Here is a 14,555-nt window from a genome sequence, read left to right as displayed (position 1 = left end):
TGAGAACCACATGAATGCCAAGAAAGAAGCTACAGCCACCAAGCAGGCAGCAGGTCCTCCTCTCCCTCTTCCCCAGGCAGCACAGCTCCAAGCAGGCAGCAGGTCCTGCTCTCCCTCTTCCCCAGGCAGCACAGCTCCAAGCAGGCAGCAGGTCCTCCTCTCCCTCTTCCCCAAGCAGCACAGCTTCAAGCAGGCAGCCGGTCCTCCTCTCCCTCTTCCCCAGGCAGCACAGCTCCAAGCAGGCAGCAGGTCCTCCTCTCCCTCTTCCCCAAGCAGCACAGCTCCAAGCGGGCAGCAGATCCTCCTCTCCCTCTTCCCCAAGCAGCACAGCTTCAAGCAGGCAGCAGGTCCTCCTCTCCCTCTTCCCCAAGCAGCACAGCTCCAAGCGGGCAGCAGATCCTCCTCTCCCTCTTCCCCAGGCAACACAGCTCCAAGCGGGCAGCAGGTCCTCCTCTCCCTCTTCCCCAGGCAGCACAGCTTCAAGCAGGCATAGACTAAGTCAGTGGCACAGTTGGAACTATCCAAGCAGAAAATACATCTGTTTCAAATGTTGCTATTTGGTTGCATGAAATAAAATATAATTAAATAGCTTTGCATTTTAAATGAACCAGAGCTTGAAACCCTAGGCCTATTCTATTGTCTATATTTAGTTGAATTCTGGGTTTAATGCAAACAAAAGCTGTTGATGACTTTGCAAATGCTATATAGGCCTAAATACACTGCATGACCAAACGTACTATATGTGGACACCTGCTCGTCAAACATGTCATTCCAAAATTATGGGCATACATTTGCTGCTCTAACAGCCTCTACTCTTCTGGGAAGGCTTCCCACTAGATGTTGGAACATTGGAAGCAAATCCCCGCAGCATTCAGCCACAAGAGCATTAGTGAAGTTGGGCACTGATGTTGGGCGATTAGGCCTGGCTCGCAGTCGGCATTCCAATTCATCCCAAAGGTGTTCGATGGGGTTGAGGTCAGGGCTCTGTGCAGGCCAGTCAAGTTCTTCCACACCAATCTCAACAAACCATTTCTATAGAGACCTTGCGTTGTGCTTGGGGGCATTTTCATGCTGAAACAGGAAAGGGCCTTCCCCAAAATGTTGCCACAATGTTGGAAGCACATAATCGTCTGGAATGTAATTGTATGCTGTAGCGTTAAGATTTCCCCTCACCGGACCTGGAACTAGCCCGAACTATGAAAAAACAGCCCCAGGCCATTATTCCTCCTAAACCAAACTTTACAGTTGGCACCATGCGTTGGGGCAGGTACCATTCCCCCAGGCCATTATTCCTCCTAAACCAAACTTTACAGTTGGCACCATGCGTTGGGGCAGGTAGCATTCCCCCAGGCCATTATTCCTCCTAAACCAAACTTTACAGTTGGCACCATGCGTTGGGGCAGGTACCATTCCCCCAGGCCATTGTTCCTCCTAAACCAAACTTTACAGTTGGCACCATGCGTTGGGGCAGGTAGCATTCCCCCAGGCCATTATTCCTCCTAAACCAAACTTTACAGTTGGCACCATGCGTTGGGGCAGGTTGCATTCCCCCAGGCGATTATTCCTCCTAAACCAAACTTTACAGTTGGCACCATGCGTTGGGGCAGGTTGCATTCCCCCAGACCATTATTCCTCCTAAACCAAACTTTACAGTTGGCACCATGCGTTGGGGCAGGTAGCATCCCCCCCGGGCATTTTTCCACTTCACAATAACAGCACTTACAGGTCAGGAATTTGACAAAACTGACTTGTTGGAAAGGTGTCATCCTATGACGGTGCCACGTTGAAAGTCACTGAGCTCTTCAGTAAGGCCATTCTACTGCCAATGTTTGTCTATGTAGATTTCAAGGCTGTGCACTCAATTTTTACACTCCTGTCAGCAATGGTTGTGGCTGAAATAGCCCAAACCACTCACTTGAAGGGCTGTCCTCATACTTTTGTATATATAGTGTAGCATCACTGTTGATATATGTGTGATAAAGTATGGTCACATTTAATTTGCTCTGTTAAACCTACCCTTTGGAATGACTCTGAAAGCAATAGTGAATCTATTTAGTTTTCAAGTGATCTCTCCACATCATTCCCATGAAATTACATTGGCAATAGTCAGTGGAAAAAAACAGCCGGGCTGGTTTAATGCCCTAGATGGGAGGCCAAAGGGTAAGTGAATATATATCAGTTCTCCAGGAGGAAGTGCTGGCAGCAACATTTTTATGGTGATTTCAGACTTTTGTTGCAACCTACAGTCAATGAATGTTTTTGGGTGAGCTGTGATTCATAGTTGTGTTGTGTATGCTGAATAATGTCATTTCTGTTGTTTTGCAGTGACGTCTCTGTAAGGCCTGAAACTGGACTAGGAAGTACAGTACTATGGGACGTGGCTACGGATCTTGACCCAAAATGGCCGCTGTGTGTTTTAATCCTTGCAGTCGCCTCAAAGGAAACAACTCATCGATGGGCCTCTGTATCACTGACAGAACACACTAAGGATCAGCCTCATCACACTAAGGATCAGCCTCATCACACTAAGGATCAGCCTCATCACACTGAGGATCAGCCTCATCACACTGAGGATCAGCCTCATCACACTAAGGATCAGCCTCATCACACTAAGGATTGATTCTCTCAAGGTTATCCTCCTTAGGAGGAATACAGATGTTTCTTCTCCATTATCTGCAGCTCAGACTTGGAGTTAAATGGTCTCCCATACTTCAGTGATTTCAATATCAGATCTTTATCACAGTCTAAAGGATATTTGTGTCACCTTCCTGACTAGAGCAGGTGGTATATACATTGAATACTCTATATCCGTCATTGAACTGAAAACACCTCTGATGCTATTCCGAATCTAAAGGATTTCTCCCTCTAACCTCAACTGGCATACCCCTATAGCTCTACATAGTGTTTTTCTACAATGACTCCCTTTAGTCTCCCTCAGTGTGTTCTTCTGCTTCTCAGTAATCTACTGGGCCTGTGTCAGGGCCTGGAGTTCAGGGGTTCTGAGGGCCAGTGGGCACGGTACCGCCGCTGGGATGCCAGTACCAGAAGTGACCTCACCTTCCAGTTCCAAACAGACACGTCCGACGCCCTGATCCTCTACTTCGACGACGGCGGCTACTGTGACTTCCTGCTTCTCACCGTAACGGAAGGGAAGCTACAGCTTCGCTTCAGCATTGATTGCGCTGAGACCACAGTCACCGCTGACAAATCGATCAACGACAGCTGCTGGCACTTTGCGATGGTTAGCCGACACAACCTCAGAACGGTCTTGGCCCTGGATGGGCAGACCAAGGCGGAGGATGTTCAACCAGAGCGCCAGTTCATGATTGTCGTCAGTGACCTGTTCCTCGGGGGCATACCCGGAGACATCAGGACCTCGGTCATCACCCTGCCAACGGTTAGAGAGCTGCCTCCGTTCAAAGGAGTTATCAAAGATCTGAATTACGGGAACAAGGTTCCCAAGCTGATCAACAGTCAGAAGGTACGTCTGGAGGAGATGGGTCTCTGTACAGGGAACCCATGTGAGAATGGAGGCTCCTGCTCCGTGGCTGATGGAGAACCGTACTGCGACTGCTCCAAAACGGGATATACAGGAAGGACCTGCAGCCAAGGTAAGATGATTCTGTCTTACCAAACAATTTATGTTACTAATTGTAGATAAGTAACTATAAATCGGTGTAACTATACATTATATAAACTGTGTTTATATTGAGATAACTTCATAATAGGTTTTGTTACATTGTTAGTTCCATGTTAAAAGAACACACTCCCGCAATTTTGCGTTCTTGCATTTATAATTTACGAGACACAGATTCACTGTTATAGAATGTGGGACTTCTCTGTGTGGGTGGTTCCTCTTTCACAGTGGATTGAAAAGGGAATGTTTGTTGAATGTGGGCGTTATATCGGAAGTGGTATGCGAGGAAATAGCTTCTCTTTCTATTACTACTTTTAGGAGAAATCTGTACAGGGATACAGTAACGTTTGACACTCATCATATTACAAAGTTCAGATCTTTCTCTTCCCATCCAAATATTTGTTTTCCAGGGACCATAAGTGTAGAAAATAGTTTGAATAATAAAGTAACATCTTTATGTTCCTCCCTCTGGACACTTAGGCTGTCTCTGATATGTATCTTATTGAGATGTGGTACTCTGACAAGGCTCATAGTAAAATCCTATTTCTGTTCATGCCTTTAGTTCTGCCTTTTTTATGAGACTAAGGAAACTAATGCGTCTCTAGATGACACCACATGCTCTTCTTCTCTTTCATCTGGGTTTTATGGGTATAGAGAACCAGTGTGAGTTTGATTGACTGCTGATCCACTTCCTGTTCCTGCCTGGTTTAGACCACTTCCTGGCTGGTTAGATCAGAGTCAAAAGACAACACAACTATCTTGAAACAAGAGGGAATGAATGCACACTGAATACTCCTCCATTGTGGTTCACTACCTTAGACTGAAGCTTTTAATTCCCCTGTTGGGTTCTTTTAGATATTAGTTACTACACTCCACTGCTAAGCTTAGCATTCCAAAACACAACATACTAATGGCAGTAATAATACAGGGTGCAACCGTATATTTAGAATGGTTTAGAACACTGTACAACATGTCAGACTCAGTGACTGGACAGTACAACATGTCAGACTCAGTGACTGGACACTACAACATGTCAGACTCAGTGACTGGACACTACAACATGTCAGACTCAGTGACTGGACACTACAACATGTCAGACTCAGTGACTGGACACTACAACATGTCAGACTCAGTGACTGGACACTACAACATGTCAGACTCAGTGACTGGACACTACAACATGTCAGACTCAGTGGCTGGACACTACAACATGTCAGACTCAGTGACTGGACACTACAACATGTCAGACTCAGTGACTGGACACTACAACATGTCAGACTCAGTGACTGGACAGTACAACATGTCAGACTCAGTGACTGGACAGTACACCATGTCAGACTCAGTGACTGGACAGTACACCATGTCAGACTCAGTGACTGGACACTACAACATGTCCTCTGTACAGTGCAGACTGTAGTCAGATTCAGACATTATCCTTTGGCCTGATTCTAATTCTTTCTCTCCCTCTTTCTAACAATGAGGAGAGGAGAAGAGGAGAGAGAGGAGAGAGAGGAAAAGAGATCCATCCAGTCGTTTGAGAGCTTCTCTCAGGCCGTGGGGGCGATGACATCCTTGTGCTTAAACAACCTACATTGAAGAGGTTACTTGTGATTCAGGACAACAGCTGAATAGAGGGCCATGTCGTCGCCCCAGGACAGAGTTTATAATTCACAACACAGCAGCCCTATTATGGAGAGGACAAATGCCACTAGACAGGAGAACGGCACTCTGCTGCGGCCTTAGCTAGACTTGGTGTCCAGCTCACACACAGCAGTCCAGGCTATTTCTCTCTCTAGCCCTCTCTCTTTATCTCTCGCTATGTGTCTCTCTGTGTCTGTGTCAGTCTTAGCTGATGTGGCTGCTTGTTGATTACACCATGGATACTCTGAAGCATAATTTGGAGGATAATGAGAGCAGAAATGTCGGGACAAATACCACACTAAATTCAAACTGACATCAGCAATTGACTACTTCTTACAGGGAGGTTTTTGTTGCCATAGTGTGTCTACAGCAACACTTACTGTTAAAGTTTTGCTGTTATTTTTCTAAAGACAGTCTTGCACTTGCAGGCAGGCTTTATGTACTGTCTGTTGTATAAGCACAGACAGCATATTTTTCCAACATTGCTAATAATCCCCATCAGCATTAGAGACGCAACTGTTCTTTCTGTGTGTGTGTGTGTGTCTGTGCAGTGTTATGCTGATTGAGGCTGTTGATGCAGCATCATGTGTTACACTAATGAGTAATGGGGCAGTCTGTCAGACCTGTGCGTGTTCACTGTGCGTGCGTGCGTGCGTGCGTGCGTGCGTGTTTGCATGTGGAAGGCAAGCCAAAGCCGTATAGATACAGTTTGCTAGCCTAGAGGTGGCTGGGTCAGGCTTCACACAGCAGGCAGATTGCTGGCCTCACTAGGCCTAAGAAGCATTTAGCTGCTAGACTGGGATGGGTTATTTGTCCACTCAGTTTTCCCTGTTTAACTGTGGATGAGAACACTACATGGACTAAACTAAAGTAAGAGCACGGGGTGACTGAGTTAGCTTAGCTTAAACATCAGCAGCTTCAACTCAACCCTTCATGATGACTGGATTAGCCTAGCCTAGCTTAAACATCACAGATTAATTGGGTTAGCTTAGCATCGCAGCCTTCAGCGCCCAGACATGATCTCAGGTCCCACATTTTTTATTTTTTATTTTAATTTTTACCTTTTTTTAACCAGGCAAGTCAGTTAAGAACAGATTCTTATTTTCAATGACGGCCTGGGAACAGTGGGTTAACTGCCTGTTCAGGAGCAGAACGACAGATTTGTACCTTGTCAGCTCGGGGGTTTGAACTCGCAAACTCCCGGTTACTAGTCCAACGCTCTAACCACTAGGCTACGCTGCCGCCCCGAGATGAAACAACATCAACATCATTACATTACATGAGAACCATCATCAGCCCCACGCGATGACTTATTTAGCCTAGCCTTAGCTAGCTGGAACATAATCATTATCAGCGACCATCATCATCCCAGCCCTCATCCTGCCGATGTCCTCACAAGGGCAGATAGCCTAGTGAGCGTTGGGCCATTAACCGAAAGGTTGTTGGTTAGAATCACCCAGCTAAAACAATCATTGATGTGCCCTTGAGCAAGGCACTTAACCCTAATTACTCCTATAAGTTGCTCTGGATAAGAGCGACTACCAAATGACTTAAATGTAGATAAAAGCTCAGCCTCACACAGGGTGACTGGATTAGCGTTAGCCTAGCTGAAACGTTGTGATCATCCCTGCCCACAGCTCCATCAGAGCTCAGCCTCACACAGGGTGACTGGGTTAGCGTTAGCCTAGCTGAAACGTTGTGATCATCCCTGCCCACAGCTCCATCAGAGCTCAGCCTCACACAGGGTGACTGGGTTAGCGTTAGCCTAGCTGAAACGTTGTGATCATCCCTGCCCGCAGCTCCATCAGAGCTCAGCCTCACACAGGGTGACTGGGTTAGCGTTAGCCTAGCTGAAACGTTGTGATCATCCCTGCCCGCAGCTCCATCAGAGCTCAGCCCTAAACACTGCCTTCCAGCAGATGAAGAGGATCGACAGTTGGCCATAAAACACATGCTCAGTCTGTCTGCCCATGTGGCTAAGTACGTCTGTGTGTCAGGGTATTGGAATCAGGCACTGTTTTCTCGCCATTCTGCTGCTCAGTGAACTGGTGTTATAATCAGTCAGGACTATGTCAAAAACGGCATTTCCTATGTAGTGTGCTTCTCCTGACCAGGGTGTCAAGGGGGAAAGGGGGATACCTAGTCAGTTGCACAACTCAATGCATTCAACCGAAATGTGTCTTCCGCATTTAACCCAACCCCTTTGAATCAGAGAGGTGCAGGGGGCTGCCTTAATCAATCAATGTCACTGGGGAGCAGTTGTTGTTTAAACGGCTTTGTAGGCTTCTAGAATGTAAACAAACTGATTCCCATTCTCTCATCACACTTCTTCCACTTCCTCTTTTTTTAATGAGCAGTTTAAATAGGCCTCGTTTTGCTTCAAATCTGCATGTCGTTGCCTGAGAAAACACTAGTAATTGAAGGCTAGTAAAATCTTAAACACGTGCTGAAACGATTCTTGCAAGCTTAGCTTTGGGGATTAATAAACATACATGGAAAAATGATCGTTTCAATAGTATCACTATGAAAATAGGTCAGGGGGAAAAGAGGGAGTGTGTGTGTGTGTGTGTGTGTGTGTGTGTGTGTGTGTGTGTGTGTGTGTGTGTGTGTGTGTGTGTGTGTGTGTGTGTGTGTGTGTGTGTGTGTGTGTGTGTGTGTGTGTGTGTGTGTGTGTGTGTGTGTGTGTGTGTGTGTGTGTGTGTGTGTGTGTGTGTGTGTGTTCACATGTTTCGTGTGAGCGTGCTTGTGTCTGTGTGTCTTTGCATGCGCCTAATTCCAACACAGTCAGAGCTCAGAGGGCACTTGTGTCTCTGTCCAAGCCTGAAAGTGATGTTAGGATTTGCACGGGCAGGGATGGAGGATGGTGATGCATGCTGTGGCTGGTCAAATGGAGCAGGAAAAGGATTACACGGAAACCACATGTTATTCTATCTGCTGTCCATTGGCTTGTTCTGGACACTGCAGCCAGTCACATGACAGAAAGGAGAAAAGTTGTATCTGTATTTGTATTCCAACCTTCTCCCAACTCCCATCCTTCTCCCTTTTCCCTTCTCCCTTCTCCCCTCCTTCTCCCATCCTTCTCCCTCCTCCCTTCTCCCCTCCTCCCTTCCTTCTCCCCTCCTTCTCACTTCTCCCCTCCTTCTTCCTTCTCCCTTCCTTCTCCCCTCCTTCTCCCGTCTCGCCTCCTTCTCCCCTCCTTCTCCCCTCCTTCTCCACTCCTTCTCCTTCTCCCCTCCTTCTCCTTCTCCCCTCCTTCTCCCCTCCCTTTCCCTTCTCCCCTCCTTCTCCCCTCCCTTTCCCTTCTCCCTTCTCCCCTCCTTCAGCCTTCTCCCCTCCTTATCCCCTCCTTCTCCCCTCCCTTTCCCTTCTCCCCTCCTTCTCCCTTCTCCCCTCCTTCTCCCCTCCTTCTCCTTCTCCCCTCCTTCTCCTTCTCCCCTCCTTCTCCCCTCCCTTTCCCTTCTCCCTTCTCCCCTCCTTCTCCCCTCCCTTTCCCTTCTCCCTTCTCCCCTCCTTCTCCCTTCTCCCCTCCTTCTCCCCTCCTTCTCCCCTCCATTTCCCTTCTCCCCCCCTTCTCCCTTCTCCCCTCCTTCTCCCTTCTCCCCTCCTTCTCCCTTCTCCCCTCCTTCTCCCTTCTCCACTCCTTCTCCCCTCCCTTTCCCTTCTCCCCCCTTCTCCCCTCCTTCTCCCTTCTTTCTCCCTTCTCCCCTCCTTCTCCCTGTTACGGTCAACCCTGTTAAGGTCAACCCTGTTGCGGTCAATCCTGTTAAGGTCAACCCTGTTAAGGTCAACCCTGTTACGGTCAATCCTGTTAAGGCCAATCCTGTTAAGGTCAACCCTGTTAAGGTCAACCCTGTTAAGGTCAACCCTGTTACTGTCAACCCTGTTACTGTCAACCCTGTTACGGTCAACCCTGTTACTGTCAACCCTGTTAAGGTCAACCCTGTTACGGTCAATCCTGTTAAAGTCAATCCTGTTAAGGTCAACCCTGTTAAGGTCAACCCAGTTACGGTCAATCCTGTTAAGGTCAACCCTGTTACTGTCAACCCTGTTACTGTCAACCCTGTTACTGTCAACCCTGTTAAGGTCAACCCTGTGACTGTCAACCCTGTTACTGTCAGCACTGTTAAGGTCAACCCTGTTACTGTCAACCCTGTTATGGTCAACCCTGTTACAGTCAACCCTGTTAAGGTCAACCCTGTTACTGTCAACCCTGTTACTGTCAACCCTGTTATGGTCAACCCTGTTACAGTCAACCCTGTTAAGGTCAACCCTGTTACTGTCAACCCTGTTACTGTCAACCCTGTTACGGTCAACCCTGTTACTGTCAACCCTGTTATGGTCAACCCTGTTATGGTCAACCCTGTTAAGGTCAACCCTGTGACTGTCAACCCTGTTACTGTCAGCACTGTTAAGGTCAACCCTGTTACTGTCAACCCTGTTATGGTCAACCCTGTTACAGTCAACCCTGTTAAGGTCAACCCTGTTACTGTCAACCCTGTTACTGTCAACCCTGTTACGGTCAACCCTGTTACTGTCAACCCTGTTATGGTCAACCCTGTTATGGTCAACCCTGTTAAGGTCAACCCTGTTACTGTCAACCCTGTTAAGGTCAACCCTGTTACTGTCAACCCTGTTAGGGTCAACCCTGTGACTGTCAACCCTGTTACTGTCAACACTGTTAAGGTCAACCCTGTTACTGTCAACCCTGTTATGGTCAACCCTGTTACAGTCAACCCTGTTAAGGTCAACCCTGTTACTGTCAACCCTGTTACTGTCAACCCTGTTACTGTCAACCCTGTTACTGTCAACCCTGTTACAGTCAACCCTGTTAAGGTCAACCCTGTTAAGGTCAACCCTGTTACGGTCAACCCTGTTATGGTCAACCCTCTTATGGTCAACCCTGTTACGGTCAACCCTGTTAAGGTCAACCCTGTTACTGTCAACCCTGTTACTGTCAACCCTGTTACTGTCAACCCTGTTAAGGTCAACCCTGTTACTGTCAACCCTGTTAAGGTCAACCCTGTTACTGTCAACCCTGTTATGGTCAACCCTGTTACTGTCAACCCTGTTAAGGTCAACCCTGTTACTGTCAACCCTGTTACTGTCAACCCTGTTAAGGTCAACCCTGTTACGGTCAACCCTGTTACGGTCAACCCTGTTACTTTATTTGGCACTTAAAAGGCACTTACTATAGTATTTTCATTTTTTTATATAGCCTCTTGAGATGGGAAAACATGTTTTTTATTCAGTTGAACATGTGCTCTTTATGACAATGTAAAAATGTTGTGAAATGAAGCATTTTCTGCCCCCCTTCTCACAAAGTTGCACTACTCAAAATGCACCTAATTTGTGGAATGACCCAGTTATCACCATCTTCCCACACGTTGGTTGGGTGTGATTTGAATGGCCTCCAAGTGCAGCTGGCTGGCCAGAGATCAAACCACGGCAGCTAGCGGTAATTGCTTTGAGTCAAATTAATATCTGATATGGCGTATTAGCCTGGCACTTTAAATGTCTAATATAGTCCTTTTTAATTAAGATCTGTTTCATTTCCTACTACTTGTTGCTCTCAGGGGCTGATTAAAGGAATTTGTCGGCGTTTAGCTTTTACAACCATTCCAGCTACACACAATCACACACACACACACACACACACACACACACACACACACACACACACACACACACACACACACACACACACACACACACACACACACACACACACACACACACACACACACACACACACACACACACACACACACACAGCACCAGCCGGCCGGCCAGGGTTATGATGTCTTGTGGTTATGCAGAGATAGCCATGGACAGCTGCAATATATAAAGCCATCAGAGAATACATGGCTTCCTGTTGCGAAGTTACTTAATTTGTGTAAATGCAATTTGTTACTACGCTTTTTCTGGGTGTTGAGTTGTCGGTTTTATTAACCAGTCTGAACCCCTAATGGAGTAAACAGTGTGCATTCCTATAAGCCAATGAGAAGCCAGAGGAGGTGTTGAAGTTGGTGTTTGGAGAGTATTTGAGTCGGCAGTGAAGTATGGGGGTTGGGGGGGGATATGAGTCGGCAGTGAAGTATGGGGGTTGGTGGGGGGGGATATGAGTCGGCAGTGAAGTATGGGGGTTGGTGGGGGGGGGGGGGGGTATGAGTCGGCAGTGAAGTATGGGGGTTGGTGGGGGGGGGATATGAGTCGGCAGTGAAGTATGGGGGTTGGTGGGGGGGGGGGATATGAGTCGGCAGTGAAGTCCGGGGTTGGTGGGGGGGATATGAGTCGGCAGTGAAGTATGGGGGTTGGTGTCGGGGGATATGAGTCGGCAGTGAAGTCCGGGGTTGGTGGGGGGAATATGAGTCGGCAGTGAAGTATGGGGGTTGGTGGGGGGGTATGAGTCGGCAGTGAAGTATGGGGGTTGGTGGGGGGGGATATGAGTCGGCAGTGAAGTATGGGGGTTGGTGGGGGGGGATATGAGTCGGCAGTGAAGTCCGGGGGTTGGTGGGGGGGGGGGATATGAGTCGGCAGTGAAGTATGGGGGTTGGTGTCGGGGGGATATGAGTCGGCAGTGAAGTCCGGGGTTGGTGGGGGGGGATATGAGTCGGCAGTGAAGTATGGGGGTTGGTGTCGGGGGGATATGAGTCGGCAGTGAAGTCCGGGGGTTGGTGGGGGGGGGATATGAGTCGGCAGTGAAGTATGGGGGTTGGTGTCGGGGGATATGAGTCGGCAGTGAAGTCCGGGGGTTGGTGGGGGGGGATATGAGTCGGCAGTGAAGTATGGGGGTTGGTGTCGGGGGATATGAGTCGGCAGTGAAGTCCGGGGTTGGTGGGGGGGATATGAGTCGGCAGTGAAGTATGGGGGTTGGTGTCGGGGGGATATGAGTCGGCAGTGAAGTCCGGGGGTTGGTGGGGGGGATATGAGTCGGCAGTGAAGTATGGGGGTTGGTGTCGGGGGATATGAGTCGGCAGTGAAGTCCGCGGGTTGGTGGGGGGGATATGAGTCGGCAGTGAAGTATGGGGGTTGGTGGGGCGGGGGATATGAGTCGGCAGTGAAGTATGGGGGTTGGTGGGGGGGATATGAGTCGGCAGTGAAGTATGGGGGTTGGTGGGGGGGATATGAGTCGGCAGTGAAGTATGGGGGTTGGTGGGGGGTGGGGGGATATGAGTCGGCAGTGAAGTATGGGGGTTGGTGGGGGGGATATGAGTCGGCAGTGAAGTATGGGGGTTGGTGTGGGGGGATATGAGTCGGCAGTGAAGTATGGGGGTTGGTGGGGGGGGATATGAGTCGGCAGTGAAGTATGGGGGTTGGTGGGGGGGGGTATGAGTCGGCAGTGAAGTATGGGGGTTGGTGGGGGGGGTATGAGTCGGCAGTGAAGTCCGGGGTTGGTGGGGGGTTTGAGTCGGCAGTGAAGTCTGGGCGTTGAGTCGGCAGTGAAGTCTGGGGGTTGGCAGGGGGGGGGGGGTTGTCTAGATGATGGGTCCAGGGGGTTTTGAGAGAGCCACAAACCTCACAGCATCATAAATCCACATCAGGCCCTCTAAGGCAAGGGATTTGTGTATCTTAACTCTAACTAGTGTATGAGGGAACGCTGTGGTGTAATATTATGTCTCTAACTGAATATTTGCTACTATGTGAAAGAGTTGTTTGGGTAATACAATGAATCAGATGAATTGATGATTTTATAATGTACAGTTTGGTTCCCTGAAATGATAGGAAGGATGCCCCTTTCTCCACAGGGTTTTAAATGTTATTTTAAAACAGGCATGTGCAGGGTCACCTCTAGTCCTTCACATGGTGACGGAGAAGTAATGCTTTAGTTGTGTAGTTAGATATTTATTTTTTTGCGTGATTGACAGCATGCAAGCCAAAGCAGTGTGACTGTACCCTACTCTACGCTAATGCTAGATATCTCTGTTCCCTTTCTTTCCTTTTCTTTCCTCCACACTGCTAACTTTTCATCAGCCGTTCAGAGGAAACCAGGTGAGTTCTGTTCTGAGGACAAGGGTCACGAGTTAATAAAGGACACACTTTCAGATGGAGTTTATTTTCGACAGATACTACTAGCCTTTAGGCTGTGCGTAGTAAACATGAATGTAAGACATATATCCATATAAATAATTAACTGAAATTGCAAATAGAAACTTGTTATATCAATAGGCCCATAGAAATCAATATGATCAGTATTTTAGCAGCGTAGTGGTACTTGATGCTTCTGACAGTTTTTATTCTAAACATTAAGCTTTTCCATGCAGACAGCCATGCCGAAAGCTTTGTTTTTGGTGTCGATAACCATGCTTTGCCTTATAGCAAAGTGTGCCTAATCACACTATAACAGCTGTGTTGGTGTGGTGGTGTCCTTATACTCTATCTCTCCATCTATCCTTCTTCTCCCTCAAGGCTTCTCACATCTGAAGGCATCTGAGTCAGGTACGCCTCCCTTCTTTTCTCTCTTTTTCACTCATGCCATCACCTGGTTTGGGGGTCCCAAGTGTGTGTTCCTGTGTGCTGCCGCTACCTGCCAGTGTGTTCTGCTGTCATCATATTACTGCAGGGGGAGGATGAGTCCGGAGGATGGGGCTGATTGGCATGTCTTGGTCGGACCGCGCCTCCTCTCCCCCTCCCATAACAGGACTCTTCCCTACCCCCTGTAACAGGACTCTACACTACCTCCTGTAACAGGACTCTACACTACCTCCCGTAACAGGACTCTTCCCTACCCCCTGTAATAGGACTCTACAACACCTCCTGTAACAGGACTCTTCCCTACCTCCTGTAACAGGACTCTACCCTACCTCCTGTAACAGGACTCTTCCCTATCCCCTGTAATAGGACTCTACAACACCTCCTGTAACAGGACTCTTCCCTACCTCCTGTAACAGGACTCTTCCCTACCTCCTGTAACAAGACTCTTCACTACCTCCTGTAACAGGACTCTTCCCTACCCCCTGTAACAGGACTCTTCCCTACCCCCTGTAACAGGACTCTACACCACCTCCTGTAACAGGACTCTACACCACCTCCTGTAACAGGACTCTACCCTACCTCCTGTAACAGGACTCTTCCCTACCTCCTGTAACATGACTCTTCCCTACCTCCTGTAACAGGACTCTTCCCTACCTCCTGTAACAGGACTCTACACCACCTCCTGTAACAGGACTCTACACTACCCATAACAGGACTCTTCCCTACCCCCTGTAACAGGATTCTAACCTACCCATAACAGGACTCTTCTCTACCCCTGTAACAGGACTCTTCCCTACCCCCTGTA

The 14,555-nt window shown here is 48.3% G+C and overlaps 1 protein-coding gene across 1 annotated transcript in view; it reads left to right on the top strand.

The window, feature by feature from the left end:
- LOC123995391 (neurexin-3-like) overlaps positions 1-14,555 on the top strand; it is an 834,015-nt gene that overhangs the window by 26,001 nt on the left and 793,459 nt on the right. The window contains exons 3-5 of the mRNA XM_046298964.1: positions 2,326-3,611; positions 13,250-13,267; positions 13,685-13,714. Coding sequence (XP_046154920.1) covers positions 2,915-3,611; positions 13,250-13,267; positions 13,685-13,714 — 745 coding nt within the window. The 5' untranslated portion in view covers positions 2,326-2,914. The remainder of the gene's footprint in view (positions 1-2,325; positions 3,612-13,249; positions 13,268-13,684; positions 13,715-14,555) is intronic.

This window comes from Oncorhynchus gorbuscha, linkage group LG14, assembly GCF_021184085.1.
Source record: "Oncorhynchus gorbuscha isolate QuinsamMale2020 ecotype Even-year linkage group LG14, OgorEven_v1.0, whole genome shotgun sequence".
Taxonomy (NCBI): domain Eukaryota; kingdom Metazoa; phylum Chordata; class Actinopteri; order Salmoniformes; family Salmonidae; genus Oncorhynchus; species Oncorhynchus gorbuscha.
Note: the sequence above shows the minus strand (reverse complement) of the source record. Positions and strands in the feature narration are given on the sequence as shown.